This window comes from Cyprinodon tularosa, unplaced genomic scaffold (assembly GCF_016077235.1).
Source record: "Cyprinodon tularosa strain WSP-4 unplaced genomic scaffold, ASM1607723v1 ctg513, whole genome shotgun sequence".
Taxonomy (NCBI): Eukaryota; Metazoa; Chordata; class Actinopteri; order Cyprinodontiformes; family Cyprinodontidae; genus Cyprinodon; species Cyprinodon tularosa.
Window position 1 is genome coordinate 749,384 of NW_024039245.1, and position 21,264 is coordinate 770,647.

Sequence of the window (21,264 nt, forward strand, 5' to 3'; positions counted from 1 at the left end):
TTATGCAATAATTTCAAGCAATGCAAATAAATCACCTCTATAACAACAACCATATTTTAATTTTTAAGAGTTTTTTTTCCTGAAACATTGTTGAAGAGTCAAGTTTCTGATTTGATTGTTAAAAACCCAACAAATATGCCCCTGTCATTATTTACCAGGAACCGATGCCTATGTTTTATTAATGATTCAGATTAACAACAGTGTGGTAGTATCCTGGTTAAAGGACACACTCTTGGCTGATAAACTGAAAACCATTCATTTGTTGCCCATATTATAGGGATATTTCATCTTAGTACTATACAACCATCACTAATTAATCTGTTTCTATATTCCCAACAACTTTTTTGTAAGTGAAAAACAGCAAAGCAAACCTTTTAACAGAAGCTAAACACACTGTGATTGAATCAGCCTATTCTTATCTCCCTGTGTGATAATTTGTGTCACACTGGGGAAAATGCTCAGAGTTAGATAAAGAGGAAGTCAAATGTTAAAGGTCCTGATTATCTGTGTCAATAAAACCTCGTCAGTCACGAGCTGACGCAGAGTGGCTTCATTCAGTCTGGAACCAGGATCCCCAATCTGTCTTCTAGAATCATCTGTATTTCTTTTGAACAAGCAGGCTGAATAAAGGTAAGCAAAGCTGCAGTTAGAAAATGTTCCATATTTAAAAGTGTGCAACCTGTTGACGTTTATTTTTAGATTTTTCCCATTAAATCAATTCGTTAGCTGCAATTTAATAAAAAAATTTTCCTCTTGGACATTTACCTGACTATCCTTCTGAATTACATATTTCTGTATATTAAAAATATTATTTTTTTTTTAAATCCAGCTTATCCATATGGTCCATAACCTTATTTTTTAAAGGTTTTTTTTATATGTTTTTTTTTGCAGGTCACAGTCTGGTCTCTTACCCCACTCAGCAAACCTCAACACAATGCCTCACCGTCAGTGCTCTGTTGAGATTAAGAACAACACAAACTCCTACACTCTTTCCAACCCAAGGTAATGCGTCACTTTTAAGACCCAATTTGTGGGTTTACAACAGTGTCCATACAACAGCAAAGGAAATGTGACAATGGACATTTCATAAGGAATTTGGTAGTAATTTTAAGGGGTCATAGAATGCAAAACCGAGTGTACATTGTTATAGATGAATAACAATAGTTCAGTGGGTGAAAGTGACGTACAGAGAAGTTCAAACCCCATCGACACCTCCTTTCTATGCAAATCTCACAATTCCAAACTTCCACCATAAAACAAGCAAACCCAAACGAAGCCCCAAGTTGACGTAAACTCGGGGATGTTGCCTTATTTGGTTCTGACCTGTACTTTTGTCGAAAAATTGACATACAGTAAATGCAGTGTTCCAGGCTGAACGGAGAAAGGGGAACATTTTCACAGTCTTTCCAAGGATCTGAAGACTTGACAGGCATGGATTATTTTTGTCTACCAGAAGATCCCTGTAAAGTTTGATTCCCAGCTGTTTATTTGCTCTAAGCATTTTACTGAAGACAGCTTTCAAAATCTTGGACAGTTCAAAGCACAATTTGCTAAACTTTGGGGGGGCTGCTGGGCCACTGGCTGGACCCGACCGGGCATTCAAACCGAGCAGTGAGCTCCGGGGCTGGTCCGGGAATCCCAGCGACCGGGTTACCGAACCTGACCCGGTGACGGTATGCTTCGCCTGCCTTACTTTGTAAAGCAGACGGGGGGAAGCACAGGGCCGCCGGTGTCCAGGCTACCTTCACAGGGTCAGGTTTGGTCGCTCCTTCCCCAGGTCAGACCCGCCCCGGAGCTCACGGCTCGGTTCTGCTGCACTGTATTCAACCAAAATCCCGGACGATTTTGAAATTCCCTAAGGACATTTTTTTAGGTTTGAAAAGTAGGACATGTCTGGGAAAAAGAGGACGTCTGGTTTCTACCTATATCAAAAATTTCGACGTTTCAGTGAGTGAGTGCTTGTTGCTATGATGCTCATCAGCTTCGCTCATTGTAAAGCAACCAATCAGCGTGCAGCTCATCTAAATATTCATGAACATACCATAAAAGGAAGAAAACCTGTTGTTTCATTCTGAGGCTTATAAACAGGCTTGCATTAGGGCTCATAGAACAGCAAATATGCCATTTTCAGCCCAACCAAAGTTACACATGCTATTAAGAGACCTTAAGGACCAACACCAAACACCCTATATAATCATTCTATGACCCCTTTAAAACAAACTAATACATTTAACTGTAACTTTTTGTCCAAATTTTACACAGAAAACATATATTTTATTGTGTTCTTGTACAAATATGTAATGATATGTTGTAAACAAATTTTAAATGTCTTAAGTGAAGAATGGTTTTAATTACAAATTTAGGAGATTCATCAAAATTTCCATCAGAACACTTATATCATATACAGCCAGCATTTGAGAAAGAAAAAAAGTCTGTTGTGAATGGTTTCATGACTGCAGATCAAATAATAAGATAAAACCCCGCCCAGGAAGAGAATTTCTCACATTGCAAAAAAACCCAATCTGCTTTTATTTCTCCATTTTTCCAGGGTCTACACTGAGAGCGGCTTCTGTGAGGTGCCTTTGCCTCCAATGGTTGGTCCTTGCTCTGCCGTGAAGGCACATTTTAAAAAGACTAAAGGAGCAGCTACAGGGGCCGTTGGTGTCTTTACTTACGACCTTTTCAATGCCGAGTTGAACGACTACAGCCACATCATGGCCGTCATGTTCTCTGTGCCTTATGACAGAATCCTTTACTCCAACTGGTTTGCTGTGGGAATCTTTAATAAAGATAAAAACTGTGACCACAGTCTTTACGACAAGATGTACAATGGAGGTGAGAGTAACTTTGTCAGAGGAAAAGCTGATGAGTCGGGCATTTTTTATGAGGGTGACTATGTTATCATAAGTGCCTCCATGACAGATTCAGGTGAAGCCGTCCTGACAGTGGAGGTCAATGACACTGGCTTGTATTAAGTCTTTAGTGGTTTAAGCCAGACAACATGATCACTTGTTTTCGTGATAAAGAAAAAATTGGAAATGTTCTTTTCCTTTGTTTATTGATCTGATGTAATGTCAAGTCTTAAATTATACATTCTAACCCTTAAATATATGTTGTTGATAAAGATAGAAAAAGCAAAACTTATGTTACTGCTTCCATTTTTCATAAGCTCCAAAGATCAAGGACTTACTACATGCACATACAGTTGCAAGCACTTTTCCTTCACCTGAGACAATTTATTCACTTCCCAGGTGTGGCATATAAGGATGGTGATTGGACAGAATAATTACAGCTCAGGGAGGACACAACAAAAGCCAACTAATATAAGGCTAAAGTAGTTGCATGATCTGAGGACGCATGCTGGTTGAATAAATGTCTACCATAATTGTTACCTGTGAACGTAATATTATTTATAGTCTCGGAAGCTGTTTTCAAGAATTCATAAGCTTTTATTTGTATATGTTTATGATTCCTTTCCAAATGTTTTATTTCCATTTCAATTCTATCTTTGCCTTCTGCACAAATTCCTCTTATTTGGATAACAGCAGTGTAATGAATGTACTCTATTAACAAATTCAAACATATGTGTATATTGACAAAAATCTTTACTCCTTTTTCATTACTGTACATTTAAATCTCATAAAATGAAAACATTATGGCTTTAAGTTAAACTATAACATCAAATGGCTCGATTGCCAAGAGTTGTGGTCTGATTCATTCTTTCACAACGACATCAATGAAGCTCTTGATGTTCTTCAGTTTGTCGCTATCAAAGTTCACCAGCAGTACACTGGAGCCGGTGATGGTGGGCTTAAAGTCAATGCTAGCCTTTGCTTCTTGCTTCGCTCCCACAGTTCCCACCCTGTAAGACAGATTCATCACAATTATTTGGGCCTCTAGCTTTTATAGGTTTATGTTTGCTCTGTTGTTCTTAGTTCTTATGCTACGTTCACACCTAATCCAATTTCAGCAGCAAAAAAGAACCTGCAGCATCATTTAGGATGTTTGTACACATTAAGGTCAGACGCATCCTTGATGCTCCTGAGTTGCGTCCAGTAAAGTGTGTCCAGATGCGTCTGATGCTTCTGCTGCTCCTGTGTTCAATGGTAGAGAACGGCTTTGCTATATTTGCTGTTATAGGTGGGTAGAAAGTAGTTTTAATATATTTTTAAGTGAGAAAGTCCACCTTAAAACATCATCTGTGCGGTCAATTCATCGAAATTTACGATCCTGCCTTTTTTATTATCGGCACCTCAGACCCCCACATACCGGCTGTCACTGGGAATGCCCAGCAGCAGCTGCCTCAGGCCTGGCCACCTCTTGGAGATTTTCCCCTACTATTCGTGGTTACTGGATGCAGATGTTAGCGTTTTTCAGGTATGTGGTACAAACTGCAGGCACCAGGAGGATAAAATATAACATATTTTGCTGGCAGGTTTAGACATTTTAAGTCAATGTAGGCGTTGATAAACAGTTTTATTGGAGTGATAATAGCACTCTGCATCAGCAACGCTCTGATTGGTTGATGTGGCACTTCAAGCAGCAAAAGCTAATCTTATCTAACTCCAACATCTGCTGTTTGTGAAGTGTGTCATGCGCCTAGGATGCCCAGAAGTGCATGTGGAGCTTCTTCAGTTGCTCCGATGCGATGCTGTTCTAGATGCACTGCACAACCTTTAATGAGCCTTAATGTGTGTCAACTGTAGACCCATTGCTTCTACTACTCAGCACTTGGGGTGTGAACGTAGCATTAGGGTATCTGTGTTTTATTGACAGTTTATTTGACATACATTGACATATTTTCTAATCATTTACATTTTTCTCTTTCTCTCTGAATATTGGTCATCAGTAAGTATTGGTCATAGCAGGGTTACTGCTAAAATTTAAAACACTCCCTTCTTTTTATTAAAAAAAAATCCTTTGTCTTGAAATATATTATATCACATACAATACACATTCGTAATCCAGGATCTCTTTGCAGATAAATGAGGTAAAAACTTGACATACTTTGCTTTTATGGGTTTGCCGTCTGTGAGACCGATGCCCTCTATAGCGAAGCTGCAGTTTAGCAGCGGCTCTGGTAAAGAGTTTAACAAGGTCAGCTGCGCAGTCACAGGCTGGTTCACTCTGGTTTCACCCAGCAGCTGCAGACGGAGGATCAGGTTCCCCATAAAAGAGATGACATAAAGTGCTATCAGGTGGACATATTGGTAGATTTTTAAAACATGAACTGTGAGCACATTCTTGCTTTTAAAGTGGGAATGAAACTGTTAACCATACTAATTTAGTTCAAGATATTGTGTCTTACTGTTGTCAATAATTATAGTACAAATATGAAGTATATACGGTAAACATAAAATAAAAAAGATTAAGCTTTTTTCATATACTATACCAGCTATACCTCATGGTTGAGAGGTTTAGCTGGCAACATGGTGGCGCCCTCGCCAAAAATGTTTAAAACAAAGCGTCGTGTTTTTTCTTTTATGTTTATATTTTTCACATTTGTAATATAATCATTGATAACAGTAGGACACAATCTTGTGAATTAAGTTAGTTTGGTTAACCATTTCATTTCACTTGAATAGAGAAAAGAAATATACAAATCAGTTTAAGTTTATTTTTATGGATAAATGTCTTCTTGTAATATGCTGTGTTGTAAATTACTGTCTTGAGGGGCAGGTATTTGCTCTCATGTAATTCTAACACAAATCCATATCTTTAGGTCTAACTCAAACATAAACAGAAGCGTTAGTGTTGAACATTTTTTATGTTTTAAGCTGTTTGTAAATGTCTGCAGTCAGTTAATAGAAGTTCAATGCTTTGCAGAAGTTAACTTTTAAACATTTCATATACAGTTCGTTTATTGACATTCTATTTAATAACCAGTAAAAACCACTGACTAACAGATATAGAGAAATAATTGTAGATGTTTTTTATTTTTTTAACACAAATCCTGTTGTGGCATCATGTGTTTGCACTGATTTTTTTTACTTGATTTAGATCTGGCCTTTGACTTGGACATTTAAACATAAGAAGATGCTTCGATTGTATGTACTGGGTCATTTTCCTGCTGCACGTTAAAACTCCGCCTTTAATGTTTGTAATGCTGCCACCGCCGTGCATAACCAATAGGACAATGGAAGTACGTTATGTTCGTAGTGATGTGTAGGGTTTTCCACCTCATTTTGAGTTTTTCACAATTTAATTTCAGTTTCAAGACATTATCTCTCATGTTTTTTACAATCATGTTTGTCTTGCCAATTTTTCTTTAAAGACAAATTTGTGGAGTGCATAATTTGTCAAGTGGACAGATATTTCTGCCTCATCTGTGGATCTTTGCGGCCCCTCCAGAGCCCCCATAGACCTCTAGACTGCTTCGCTGATCAATGCTTCTATTGTGTAGCCTGACATTGTTGGTGATCGGCCATGGGTTTCTAGTTGAGCCATTTTCCTCCACTTCCCAATCATGCACTCCTTATTACATAAAACACTAATAGAATACACAGATGCAGTTTTGATGGGACAAGCATGTTGAAAACTTCAAGAGCATGAATCTCGCTGCACCTGCTAGTTAATCAAGTGAGAAAAAACTGTGTGGAGTTAAAATTTAGATGCTTCAGTTGTTAAAATTACAACATAGATTTGAGGTGAATTGCACTTCCAATGTGCGCAAAAATCAAATTTAGCTCAGAAAAGGTTTGGACTGTTAAGGAACTAGAGGGATCAATGTTGTATTTACTAGTTAATTAAACAATTTTTTTTTTGGAAAGAGTTTTTTTGCCAAGTGTCAATATTTTACAAAAATGTGCAACCTTTTTTTTGGACAAAAGACCTACAAGCCTATAGACCTATTTAAAACACATTACATAAAAATAAATGAATAGATTGAGTTTTCACTACTTTTACACTTCAGTGCACGCAATTAGGGTCTGTTAAACACAGACATCAGTTTTCAGGTGAATATATGTGCTATTAATTAAACTTCACTGCCATCAGAGCGGGCGGACAGTCTCCTCATTCTGGCCGCTCTCTGTTGCTGTGGTCGCGGTACTAGTGTTCTTCTTCACTGGTGGTGGTTTTACAAAAAAGTCAGAAATGCGTTTCTGTGCCATATTTTCTCCTCTTTCCTGTCATTAGACTATGTAAATTTACTAGTCTCCTGCCACGAGTGGATAACTCTTTACTCGGCAACCTTTAGCTTGCTTGACGTTGCTAAGGCAACGTAACTTCTGTGAACTTGTGTTTATAGGCTTCAAAATTAAATTAAAATCCAAATACACATAATAGTAAAATATAAAAAAGTAAAAATCATTTCCAAAAATATTGATAAGAAATTTATAAATTGTGCATTTTTAATAAATTATTTTAAAATCTCCCTCTTGCCACTAGGGGATGCTGTAGCATCCCCACTTCCCGCGGCCATGCTTGTTTCCATCATTTTTCAGATGTCCTGCATTATTCTTACCTTGATCCCCACGTCCGGTTCATCTAGCACAATTATTTTTTCAGCCTTGTGGAAATCTATGGTTTGCTTGTCGATGGTGATGGCCGACACTTGAATCATCATATCAGGGTCGATCGCTGTTCCATATCTGTTGTACTCCAGTTTCAGAGAAAGACGTCTCTCTGAACAAAGCATAAGATGTCTAAAAATGATGACCACTGACACAAGTTAAGTAACGCAGCTTTTCTCACCAACCAAATCGCTCATCTGGCTGCTTTGCTCCTTTAGCTTGAGGATGTTGGGTTTATAATTTTCTCTCTAAAATTTTCTGAGGCCTTCATGTAACTGCCTGGTTACCTCCACCAAGGGGATTATGTTTTTAGTCGAGTTTGTCTCTCTGTCTGTGAACAGCATAACTGGAAAAGTTTTGAACGGATTTTAAGATTTTTTTTTTTTTTTTTTTTTTTTACCATAAATGCACCTCAGTTCAAGGAACAATCCATTAAATTTTGGTCATAATCCACATTATAATACGGATTCAGGAAAGGTATTTGGCAGAACAAGCAGTTCCACCCTAACCAGAGAGTGGCAGCACTGACTATTGACAACTTCAGCATCGGACTCAAAAAAGTCAAGAGTTTATATACTGTAGGCACAAACACAGAAAAGGGGAGCCATGCATCACTTGAAGTCTTGATCTGCTGATAAAACAGGAAAGCAGAGTGAATGAAGAAGGTGTGAGCAGAACAAACACCAGAGGCTGCAGAAACACGATGTGCCTTATTTATAAACTTATAAATGGATTTAAAGAAAAATGTGCACCTCATGCCAAGGAACAATTCATTTAAATTTGTTAATGATCTAAAACATAAATAATCTAGAATCTAGATTATTTATGTTTTATAGTAAATGGTACTGGATACAAATACAGGTTACTTATTTCAAAGTTTTCTTTGTGTTGAAATTTAAAACTATGGAGGATTTCCCTTCCATTTAAAAAAAGTAGCACTTCCTAAAGAAAATGAACAGATACTAAGGTGCTCGTACAAACCTTCTCCAGAGGGCACTTCTAAGTTGTCCGATGAAAATCCACAGCTGTCACCGAGTTTTCCATTGTAGCTGATCGCTCTGGCAAAGAAAAGCAGGTTACAGGTCCTTGCGTCCAAGAAGTTGTTTGTCAGGACAGCATACACCTCAAAGTTGGAGCCGACAATCATGTTTTTAGCCAGCTTGATCTTAAAATAGAAGAAGAAGAAAATAAAAAGTAATTTGTGAAAGTCCTGCAGGAACTGATGTAGACAGAAATCATTCAAACCAGCTGTCTGTCATTCTTTCCACTAACTTATCTTTTTAATTAGTGAGCATTGCAGTTTATTTTGAATAGTCAGTTTTGACCCTGTTTACATTGCTTGATCAAATGCAATACATTAAATATAAACATAAAGACTGATTTAGTAAAAGAGGAGCAAGACAGTAGAAAGGTGGAACAAACAGATAAGGTTTTTGTGGAGCTACACCCCTCTCCTTTTTGGATTATCTTTACATAAATGGCTCAAAAACAGGTATCTGCACAAAATAAAGACTTCATTCAGCCAACGAATCAAGTGTATTGGAGCAGAAACAACTACAACATGTAGGTGTAATATAGCCTGCTGCTTTCGGCTTGGGGCTTATCCCATGTTTTTTTTTAGGCTAAAGAGATCACTCTTTAAAATAACACTTTAATACTTCGTATGGTAAATAACTCTTAGACAAGACTTTAAAATTATTTTGCCTAAGTTTTGCAAAGAAATGGTACAGTTACAGTGCTGACAAAAGAATGAAAATGAGCCCAGGAAAACCTTTCCCTGCTGCTTCTCTTTGCCTCAGGATATAAACAAGTGTTCCCATTATCTCCCTGGTCTCTAAATAGAGTAATTTTATTAATTATTATCAATATAAGCTATAATTAGTATGAAAGTTGATCTATATTTTTTCTATTCACCTTCTCTAACCTTACCGATCATTACTTAAATCCTAAAACCAGGCCTATGGGTAGAGAAGACTACATAATTTACAAATAACTATGGACATCAGCTATATCTAACAACCTAGAATTTTTTAGGGTTTAACAAATCTTTTCATGAATGATAAATAGGACAGCATATAGTTGAACAAAGTAGAATGACCTTAAGATGGAGCCCTGGCTTTTCTCCTGTCTGCAGCAGCTTGTTGCGTTTCTGGGCCTTCTCATACACCTGCCGCTCCTCTTTTGAGCCTGAAAACCATCAAGATTATAAATAAATATGGTTTGGCAGTAGAAATGCTAAAGATAGCTGAAATCACTGCAGCATCTGATAAGACCTTCTTGCTTTTAAAAAGTTTGAAAAGTATTAGTAAATTAATCAACATACTAAATTGTAGTTCTCATAATCTGAGGAACACTTTTCTTGATTTCTTCAGGGAAATATATGGCATGTAATTGCATGTTTCTATATACATTTGTGCTCAAAACTATTAGGTTTTGATATCCTCAAATCTATTTCAGTTGAAACTCAGCATATTTACACTTAAAGAAAATATAATACTTTGGAAATTATTAATAACATCCCAATATTAAAATAATTACTGGAAATCAGACAAAAACCTCTTTATTATTCATGAGCTGTTTGTAATGAAAATATTTTATAATTGTTTTTTTCACTAAAATTAAAACACATGGTTTCTCTCATAATTTGAAGCTTGAAATTCTTAAAACTTAAAATTAGTTGTTTTGCAACAACAAATGCCTAAGTTAGCAACAGTTAAAGGTGACAAAGTTGTCTTTCTGAATAATCTATAGCTCCTAAAGCTATGTAATTGCATAAAAAATAACTGGAACTTTAAAGGTTAGATAGCTAAAAAACACAAAAACTTTTTTAAAACAAAAACTTAAATGCGTCCAAATCTTAAAGCTACATGGTCACATGATTAACATTTTTTTTTAGATTTTATACGCCGCTCTCTCTGCTTGCATACGAGATTTTTTTTCTGAAAGATTAGTACATCCTGCTGGCCTATTATTTGTTATTTTAAAGTTTTGCATATAGTCGCTGTCGGGAAAAAACCTTGTAACTCCCATTTTGGACTTTTTTTTTTCATAAATTGATACCATTGGTCAGTCCCCACGTGTGAACGTATGTTTTGGAAAATATTAACCAATTAAAAGTGTTGAAAAAAAGTTGGGACTTAATCTCATTACTCCATTGGACTCTTCCGCTGTCGCTGTTTTTACAATTTCCTGTAAACTTTATGGTTTTGGACATACGAGGTTTCCGTCCGACAGCGACGATATAGTAAATTACATCTTTTCATTGCTCAGTTTGTTTGAAAATAAAGCTGTTTGTGTATATTTACAATAAAAACAGACATATGAAACTATAAGGAAAGGTCCAAGATCAGGGTAAAAACCCAAAATATTTGATTCCCAGACAGACAGACCGAATAAGTGACTATCTGATGGTTTATTTCATTAATGTCGCCAAACGCTGCTCTGCCCCATTACAGGACGGCTGTGCTCCATTTCGTAGCCATCCTTATTAAGATCTAATAGTTTTCAGCCTTTTATTTAAAGGCATATTTATAACTTGACTGTGCCCCTTTAACATAGATAATCAGGATAGCTGAATCTAAATGAGTCAAACTTTTCTAAGGATGCTGATTCTGTGCTTGGAAATTCCTAACAATTTTATTTTGTCTGAATTAGTGTTTAGAAAACTTTAAAAAAAATCAGCAACCTTAAAATCACAAGCACAGACAATGGAATAGCTTAAAAAAGCATTTGCAGTCCAATGAGTTGAAAATTTATTCTAACATCTCGAAAAAACATTAACATTTTCGGTGAGTGTTAACTTTAAAGGACCAAAAAATAAATATATTGCTCTTCAGAATTTAAGGTATGGATATGCTATTCCAATAGGAGAAAAACAAAACTACATGTATACATCTTATACATATAGAGTTACATCATAATTTCATTAGAAATAATTTCAGAAGTCTAATGAGCTAGTTTAACTAGTTTAATGAAAATAATTACCCATAGACAAAACTGTGATATACTCAAAAAAGCTTGTTTCATAATAGCAATGACAATTTTATCTGGCCGCTGAGTATGCTGCTATGATAAAGGCCTTCATTACAAGTCTTTGTCAGAGAGTGACAGGTATGTATGTGCAACGGCATGCAAACAGTCAGATTACCGATGGTTGTGGCCCCTACACTAAAATACTATTAAGCTAAAAGAAATGTTTTTAATAAAAAAAGAAAACAAATATTTTGTAGAATGGTAAGTGTATATCTCTGCTCTTTGTATGCAAATCATATCTATTGAAATATCACTTATATCTGTAAAGGCTGTAATGGAATATTTGCTGTAAAAAAAACATTGGTTCTTGTCATGAAATGTTTGCTTCCAATAAAAATATTAAGTAAAAGGAGAAAAAAAAAGAATGAAATGTTTTTTTTTTTTACATTTTTACTTAATTTTTCACATCAGAAAACCATTTAGATGTGTAGTGAAGCTTGCAACCTTAAATGTGGAAAGTTAATCTTGTAGCTCTTTTCCTGCAGTGTTAAAGGGTATTTATATATAAAACAGGCTTAAGATATTTTACTTTTGTAAATGTACTTCTTATTTCACTGAAGGAAAGAGTGGCACCAGAACTGAATTCAGATGATTTGCCTTTAGACACGAGTTTTAGAAATCTGTTTTTTTTTTTTTTTATTGGCTTGGAAGGAAACGATGCATTACCTTCTGGATATTTGTACTGGTGTGTGATGTCATGTCTCTCATTTGAGCCGACAGCTTTTGTGCTGATAAAATTTCCAACAGATTTAGTGGATTCACTGAACTTCACAAACTTCCCATTGGACAGGCGGACCAAGTCCTGCACATCGGCATTAACCTAAATCCATAAAAAAATTAAATTTTAAAGGTTGAGTACAAGTGACATGCACTTAAAAAACTCAAACCTGCACAAAGTTTTTAAAAATAACAGTAGTATAAAGATAAACATAAACTGTGATTCAATAAAAATACAGGTTTTTGTTTCTTATTGCATTTTAGAGCATAAGGCAAGAAATCTCACCTCAGCAAAAATAAAAGGGGTGTCATACTTCATGGCCACCTCTCCTTCTTTGACTGCATGCAGTGAAGCTGGGCCACAGCAGAAAACACCTGCCACAGATCCAGAAACAAAACAAAAAATAAATAAATAAAACATGTGATGAGCAGCTCCTAATTTTCTCCAGACAGGATAATTGGAATTGAGCCTATAAAATGATTTCATCAGACCAGAGAAGTTGGTTTCTCCTGGTCGAACAAGATTTAAGGTGTGTTTCTGCAAAATTCATGCGGGCTGCCAGGTCCGCCTGACTACTCCATCAATAAAGCCTGAGTGATCGAGTGCACATGCAATGGCTGACCTGAGGACAATTCACATATCCTGAAGCTGCTCCTAAATTATCATAGAGAGACAAGAAATTCTAAAAAAAAAAAAAATGTTAAGAAAGAAAAACAAACCACTGGACTTTATATTCCAAGTTTCTCTCTTAACATAAATGGCTTCCTTCACAACCCTTTAAAACCACCTGTCTTCTTTGTCCAAAATGTAAACATTCTGGTCCTCAAATGAGCGTCCTTTGTCCATAAGGAGTAGATGTACAGCTGAGTCTTGTCCGGAGGAGGTAGCTTGCCTGTGTTGAGCCATGGGTCTGTAGAGAGGTTTTTTGGTTTCTACAATATAAAGATCAGAGCATTCCTCATTGCATTGAAAAAGCTTCCTGGATGGGAAGCAAAACGTCTTCAAACTTGGAAAACAAAGTCCATTGGTTTGTTTTTTAACTTTTTTGGAATGACTATGAGCTGGATAACTGAAAATCTTCAACAGCATTTGAGGGGAAATCAATGAAACCAGATATACCAATGCTCATTTTCAGTGTCAAAGGTTGTGAATAATTGTGTTATTTTGATTATTCTTGTTTTTTATTTATTTGGAGGACATTTGTAAAAAAAAAAAAATAAAAAAAAATTGCCTCATACCCCACAGGCTGTAATGATGAATATCATTGAATATTAGTTACTTTTATTTTTTTAACTGCTTTTTTATTACCTTCACTTGTCTCCTGTGGTGTTGGGTCACTGGTTTGCCACCCATCAAACTCGGTTCCCAAATCAGGACGAGTCATCCAGCTGTCCACCCAAACATGGAAGTTCCTGAAGAGAATGTTTAACAAAAAAGAAACTTTTTTTTCTTTTTTTTTGCAGATCTGTTTAGTAAAAATGCAAATGAGAGAACAATGAGTTTACTGTATATCTATTCCCTTCATGGTCACAGTTTATATTCACCATATTGAATCATCCCCAGAAATTCTGTCTCCATTTTCATCGTACAAGCATTCAATCACCAGGTTTGCATCAGTGTCATGAGCTGATCCAAAGTTAGTCACCACTCGGCATGGAATGCCCAGAGCCCTGGATACTGAAGAAGGATAAACATCATTCTGCATTACAGCGGCAAATTAAAACACTGAGATAGTCTCAGTGGCTGCAGATAGACATGAAGACATGCTGAAAGATCAAACAGAGGTATCAGAAATCAGGCTGTCAGACTAATTTTAGACTTTTGATTAGCTGTAGGGAAGGAACACAGGAAGGTGGAGAAAATTACTGGTGTAACTTAAAGATTTATGTTTATGAATTGTATTCTGTTGGCTATAATAGTATGACATTTTCAGCATCAATAAATAATGCAACATGTTTCAACCTTGAAGAAAGAAAAACACAAAACCAATTATCCTATAGGTAACATCTAACCTGTGCAGGCAACAGCAGCAAAGACCCAGCACTGGCCGTAACGGACTGGACCACTTTCTGCCCATTGACGCAGAATTTCCCCGCTGCCCATCCACGGTGAAGGGTGATTGCCTCCTGAAAAGTCTGCCCACTCTCCCACCAGCACACCACGGTCATCATTGCTATTGATCTGTAGGCAGCAGCAGCAAGCATGCAAGACACACAGTGTGAATATCAGCAAGAGAAATAAATATAAACATAAAAGAAGCATTAAGTCGAGCGCACATGCATGTGAAGTAATAACTGGAAAACTGAGATGAAAACTCAAGTTTATTTTAATGCTGCCTCATATCAAAGATAATGATGAGTTGCATGTAAATACAGTGAATGGCACCAAAACTGTTATAATAGTAAGTTTTTAATGACACAAGCTAGAAAGCATTGGTTCCATCTGTTTATAACATTTTATTCCAGGTTCTGAAGCTGTGTTTGATTTCCTTGCGGAAATTTCCACATAATTCCAGAGGAATAAAGAGCTAAAATTTTCAGTCTGTTAAAGTAATCTGTCAGGATTTTTTTTAGATTTCACCACACTTAAAGGATAATTCCGGTTTTTAACACTTTTAGCCCATTTTCTGTAGTGTCCAGAGTGAAATCGAATGATCGACACCAAAATTTTGACAATTGGTCCTGTCTCTGCTTTTTGGCTCATGCAGAATCCCCCCCTGGCTGCTTCAGAATGGCTTCCATTGTGCATGTCCGATAATGTCCTTAAAACAACCTTAAACGTTCTTTTTTTAAAATATGCTACTCACCGGGTCGTCAGCGCTGTTCAATGACGTTCCAAAAAAAGTTTTGTGAAGAAAAACCGTTCCTGTCTTGTTTTATTTAGCATTTTGTAAATCCCAGAACTATTTTTTCCGATACATCACAACCGCTTATAAACTTCCGCTTCCGGTTCGAATCTGAAGCGTTGCACACTCCAGACCACTAGTTGGCGACGGTATCCTCTACCGTCAAACTCAAAGTCCAATATGTCCTCCTCAAGAATCCACCTTTCGTATTCCATTTTCAGAGTTTTTTAAAGTGTTTAACAGAGACGTTAGCACCTCGACGTCGGAGTACACAGAGTGAAGCATAAACACTTGGGCCTTGCGAAAAGACTACAACTAAGTGTAAACAGGCCCCATTTCCGTTTCCGGTGGCGGAGGGATATTGACTATTCCAACAGAACTCAGTGTCGATCATTCGATTTCATCCTGGACACTACAGAAAATGGGCTAAAAGTGTTAAAAACCGGAATTCTCCTTTAAAACCCCCAAAGCAATCCTATCTAACTTTTACAAAAACTGATTATTTCCATCCATTGAATTACATAATGTATCAGATGACATTCAAATTATATCTGTTTGCAGATACAGAAAAACTGCTCTGACATGTACCTCTGCTGGAACGCTGGAATAATCCATTGAAAAGCAATTCAATAGAAGTAGGAGTTTGCACTAAAATAGGATTTCTTAATACCGGTATATTATATCAATTATTTTCATTCCTTACAATCCAGATATGTTGACACCCATCAAATATTCTCTCTTGTTATTTCACCTACTCTGCCACAATGACTGCAAACATTTCTGCAACCAAGTTTGTGCCTGAGTTTAAACACGCTACATATAGATGCATTCCATTAAAATCCTATTATGGATGATGAGAAATTATCTTAGCATATCCTCCTCCATGTATTTTGCACTCTCTTATGATCAGCATATGTTCTGTGTATTTATGAAGGCTAAAAAACGAAACACTCCTCTGCTCCTTCTACCCGCTGTGCATCTGGTTAGTACATCAGTTTTGCATATGCATAAGTTTGCATATGTTTTATACAGGGAAACAATCCATTGAATCCATAACTCATCTGCTATCAAACCCCGCTCCCCCCTCAAAAGAATAAAACAACTGCTGGGGTTCCAGTATGCCAAATCTGTACCTTTTCATTATCATGAAATCCATTTTTATTAATAAGCATGTAAACTTATGTTTGTGTCACAAGAGCTCTTATTGTTATTATTATTATTATTATTATTATTATTATTATTATTATTATTATTATTATTATTATTATTATTATTATTATTATTACCATAGCGCTAAGCACCCTGGTCACATAGACAGGATTTCTCCGGGACGAATTGTCCTTATCAGCATCTGACACAAATTTAGGACTGTCATCCAGGATCTTCAGACAGATATCTAGAATTCCTGGTTCAAACTGAAGACAAGAGAAGTGGTCAGGAGATCAGCAGAGCACATTCGAATACATTAACTACGGGTATATTTTATGCAAAGTTGTAATATCTTGTTTTTTGAAGTGGTGAATAGTAAACAGACTAAATAAGAGGTCTGGGTACCTGTCCAAAGTTCCAGGGTTTCTCTTTGATTCTTTTAAAATTTCCTCTGTAGACCAGCCCGTGTTGCGCTAGAACATACTCCTTCCTCTTTTCCTCACTCTGCATGTAGACTGCATCCTCTGTTAGTTCACAGAGTAGATAAAACACATTTGCAACACTTCCATATTAGCAACTGTAGTAATTTTCAGTCAAGAAGACTGTTTTGCAATGTTAGATTTAAAAAAGAAAGAAAATCTGTAGTAAATAATTTAACTTTATGAGCTTACGTGGACACCATGCGTTGAAAAGCAGAGCAAACTTTCCCAAACTGGTCTTTTGACCAAGCTGATCTAAGGTCAAAGTGTACTCCCCAATGGGGGCTTTGGGGGACGAACTGATAGATACAGTTATTGTGCCTCCAGAGGCATCTTTGGAAGCAGAGGCGCTCCACTCTGTGTCCACAGTGGATTCCTGTGAACTGAAGGTAACTTTAGTATCAGATTCTCTTCTGGGTAATGGACCTGCAGAGACATAGATGCAACCATCACGTTTGCCTTAATCCAAATGAAAATCCTTTGATTCAATATAAAAACACAACTAAAAAACTCCATCTTGTCTACATTGGGTTTGCAGGCAAATTTTCTTTCAGATTAATCAGAAAAATCAAGATTACCAGTTTCAACAATAAACTTGAAGTTTTCTTCTCCCTCTTTGAACTCTTTGTTGCTAGGTGACAGGTGTAAGACAATGCTGAAGGGTTGCCCCCTCCTGACAATCAGCCGCTCCTCTCCATACAGCTCAGTGTGATGGCTGCTGCTGTTACTCTTAATGTTCAGATCACAGCGCTGAATATCCAACACTTTTTCTACTAAGAAAAAAAAGTTGTTTTTGAATATAAAGAAAATGGAAAGGTGTGCATATACAAAAACAGTAAAAAGTGTTGGTTTCATTTTATTTTTGCAATTGTTTCTTCATAGATCATAAATCATTTGACATAAACATTCCTCTTATCATTTTAATGGCACTGATCTGTGATATCTCATTTCATTCACCTTCTCCACTGATCACATTTCACTCATGATTCAATCTCACACTCAAATGAATCTGTGTGCAGAACATAGAGGACGTCCACCACAAGTTAAAGCAATATAATAATGTAATAATAATAACATAGTAATATTCTAATTAAAAAAGAAATATCACAGCCTTACCTTGGCTCATATCTGCAGGGAAGTGGTTATTTAGCCTCTGAGGAGAAAGTTTCACTCCAGCTGCAGGCAGCTTTTACTGACTGACCCGACAGAGTAAGAGCTAGTGGGGGATATTTGTAGCGTTTGCAACCTGATCAGGACGCCCCTCTAGAACCTACATAAGTCACTCTGTTTGTAGTCAGGGAGGGAGATAGAGATATAACTTCTTTTTGTCAAACCAGTTTGTTGAAAGGAACTGGAAAAAAATAGCGGTGTGAATTGTCTGCTTATTTCCATATCTTATTACCTCTATACTTAATTTCAATTCATTACATGATCATTTTGGCGTTTATTAGTAATAATATTATGTAACGCTCCATTTGCCTATATTTTGGAGTAATTCTTTGGGATGAGGCTGCACCTCAAAACATCGATTTAGATTTATTAGCTTTGCAGTAAGGAAGTTCTGGTTCTTTCTGCATGTACAGTAGTTCTTGTAGTGCATGTAAGGGTTCTTTTCTGGGATCATTAGTTTTAAGGTCATCTGTTACATAAATGGTGGTTTGCGTTACATGTGCATGGCTGTTTGTCCTGTGTCGCCCCAATAACAGCTAGAGATAGGCAGAAGGGGTGGAAGATAATTTAATACAATAGAAATTGCATTACAATTTTATTCAATAACGGATATGTCTTTTCAGATGTTTCATTATACATTACAGTCAGTGGTGGAAATTAACAAAGTACATTTATTTGATTACTGTACTTAAGTACTTTTTTGAGTATCTTTACCTTACTTGCGTAATTTTTGGGGGGTACTTATAACTTTCACTCCACTAGATTTCAGAGTCAAATATTGTACTTTCTACTTCATTCTATTTTTAGGAAGCTGCTCCTTACTGTTACTGTTTGCTCAGTTTAGCTTATTAATCCACTGTTGTATGTAATGTCAACATGCAAGATAATATATCTTAGGACTGCATTTGGATACCACTGTTTTAGAGATTTGCATGATGTTCCACTGATGTGAGTGCTATCTATCTATCTATCTATCTATCTATCTATCTGTCTGTCTGTCTGTCTGTCTGTCTGTCTGTCCGTCCGTCCGTCCGTCCGTCCGTCCGTCCGTCCGTCCGTCCGTCCGTCCGTCCGCCCGCCGTCCGTCCGTCCGTCCGTCCGTCCGTCCGTCCGTCCGTCTGCCTGCCTGTTTGTTTCTGGACCGGACTCTTTCTGCATGGAGTTTGCATGTTCTCACTGAGCGTGCGTGTATTCTCTACGGGTACTCCAACTTCCTGCCACAGTCCAAAGACATCACTGTTAGGTTAATTGGCTTCCCTGAATTCTCCTTAGGTGTGAGTGTTTGCATGAATGGTTGTTTGTCCTGTTTGTCTCTGTGTTGCCCTGCAATTGATTTTGGGCCTGTCCAGGGTCTACCCCGCCTCTCACCCATAGACAGCTGGAGATAGGCACCAGTACCCCTTGCGATCCTGCTTGGGATAAGCGTGACAGAAAATGGATGGTTTTACAACTTGGATGATCAATTGACCTGTTATTCAGGAGCCGAGAGAACCAACATGGAGAACAAGTAAACTCAATGCACATTTGCCATATTTTTCAAAATAGTCAAACCCAGGAACATATAACCTACTTGAATCTTGAAATCCGATTAAGGAAAACAAAGCTCCTATGTCCTTCCACGTTTGCTTTATTTTATTTACCATCTAAATCTTCGGTAAAGTAAGGCCATCTAACATTTTCATCGTTTCTCTATGTCTTGTTCTCTCTCATAAGCTCTATGCAACTGAGAAGTTTTGGCTGAAACAAAGAAATGATAAAAGGAAAGCAGATCCCCAGAAGTTTGATAATCACATCCTCACTTTTTATTACAATTGAACTGAATAAATTCAGAACAAATCATTGACATTCAAACTGCCCAATAAATAATAAACAGAACTTAAAAGAAATAAATAAGAAATAGTATAAAACTGACAAAAGAATTGACTGACTAAACCTAAAAGCACAAATAGGATATGAAATCTATGCCTGTCATAATTTGGATGTGAAACTGCATAAGCTGCAAAAAAAATAAATAAATAAATCGAACACAAGTTTCTTATCTTTCAAATATAAATCAAAAAGTCACTTTAATAACCTGCAAAAATCAATAAAAACTAATTTGTTTTGTGGACCATTGTGGGTTTTAAATGCAGTCTTGCTGTTTGCTGTTCTTCTGTAAAAGTTTGAGTTTCCTCCTTGAAGGTTCTGTGTATGTTAACAGTTTAGTCATTACATATGTGTCTTTCTGTGTAAAATAGAGCTAAAACACAGGCTTGTGGTCTGTCCCATCAGATGAATAAGTTATGAAAAAGACTTTCACATTAATTTAAGAGAAAACATTAGAGAAATTTAATTATATGCATAAAGGTACCACAAATCTTCCAATAGAAATCTGTATAAACTGAAATATGTGTCGTTTATGATCATTAAAATACAAAACTCTTCCAAATACTTTCAGCTTTGCCTCAGTAAATTGTCCATAGATTTAACTATACTTGTGACCAGCTTCTCTAATACAGTCTTAAGTCTGAGCAGTGGATAAATGTATATAAACACTCAGGACGGTAACCTTAGATAAAGATGCTGGTCCTGATGACTTCCAAAGGTTTAATAAAGTTGTTTGATCCCATCAAATATAAAACTGTTACATTTGTGCATGGCAGATAAAACCACAGTGATGGCTACAGCTCTGGAAACCCAAAACTGATTAAATAAAAAAATTCAAAATACAGTCTTGCTGATAAGATACATTTGCTCTGAAGCCCAAAGAAAAATCTTAGTTTATGTAATCCCTCTGTCTTCATGGAGTCTGCAGCGGGGCTCAGCTCATCTGCAAACACAGTTAATGCATATATGACACTTTGCAAATGAATTCCATGAATTCTTATACATCAATACATTTCTAATTATTATATGGCATGCCCAAATTATATAAAAGTACAAAACAATCTTTTTATATCTCATACACCTTTTTCTTCCTTTGGCACATTTTTCTTCTTTGACTATTTGAGCTGATATAACGAGTAAATTTCTCCACTGTGAGATTCATAAAGTCAATCAATCAATAAACCAACCAATCAATGAACCAATCACATATACTTTATGTAGCAAAAAATCAGAAATGCACAGAAAAATCGGCTGGGGGCAAAGAATATGTTCGACGAGAGCAGTCATGACTGCTTAAAGGTTGATGGGCAGACAGGGAACGCAATGAAGGCGAGTCTTGCTGATTATTGGATGGCTAATGACTATTGCTAAAATAGCTTCAAATGTGAAGTCTACGGTCTTCTTGGTGATTTGCAAATTGGTTCTCTTTAGTTAAAGCTTTATTAAAACAAAAACAGAGACTTTCAATGAAATCCCAACTGATGGATTCAT

The 21,264-nt window shown here is 36.6% G+C and overlaps 2 protein-coding genes across 4 annotated transcripts; one reads left to right on the plus strand and one right to left on the minus strand.

Moving 5' to 3' along the window:
- The first annotated feature begins 477 nt into the window (after positions 1-477).
- On the plus strand, positions 478-3,144 carry LOC119795536 (DELTA-sagatoxin-Srs1a-like). The gene is made up of 3 exons (XM_038303580.1): positions 478-630; positions 892-1,002; positions 2,549-3,144. Exons 2-3 carry the CDS (start codon positions 935-937, stop codon positions 2,973-2,975), a joined length of 495 nt encoding a protein of 164 aa, XP_038159508.1. The 5' UTR covers positions 478-630; positions 892-934; the 3' UTR covers positions 2,976-3,144.
- Positions 3,040-17,981, minus strand: LOC119795533 (protein-glutamine gamma-glutamyltransferase 2-like). 3 transcript variants are annotated; one of them, XM_038303576.1, is made up of 15 exons: positions 17,854-17,971; positions 17,316-17,510; positions 16,930-17,163; positions 16,664-16,782; positions 16,396-16,524; positions 14,277-14,445; positions 13,809-13,941; positions 13,573-13,676; positions 12,550-12,638; positions 12,213-12,366; positions 9,613-9,701; positions 8,496-8,679; positions 7,466-7,626; positions 5,008-5,144; positions 3,040-3,862 (listed from the first exon to the last, which is right to left on the minus strand). In XM_038303576.1, exons 1-15 carry the CDS (start codon positions 17,861-17,863, stop codon positions 3,715-3,717), a joined length of 2,055 nt encoding a protein of 684 aa, XP_038159504.1. In that variant the 5' UTR covers positions 17,864-17,971; the 3' UTR covers positions 3,040-3,714. The 3 variants fall into 3 exon arrangements, with proteins under 3 accessions (XP_038159504.1, XP_038159505.1, XP_038159506.1); XM_038303577.1 differs by having other exon boundaries at positions 3,715-3,862; positions 17,316-17,507; positions 17,854-17,981; XM_038303578.1 differs by lacking the exons at positions 3,040-3,862; positions 5,008-5,144; positions 7,466-7,626 and adding an exon at positions 7,636-7,845.
- Between the last annotated feature and the right edge of the window lie 3,283 nt (positions 17,982-21,264).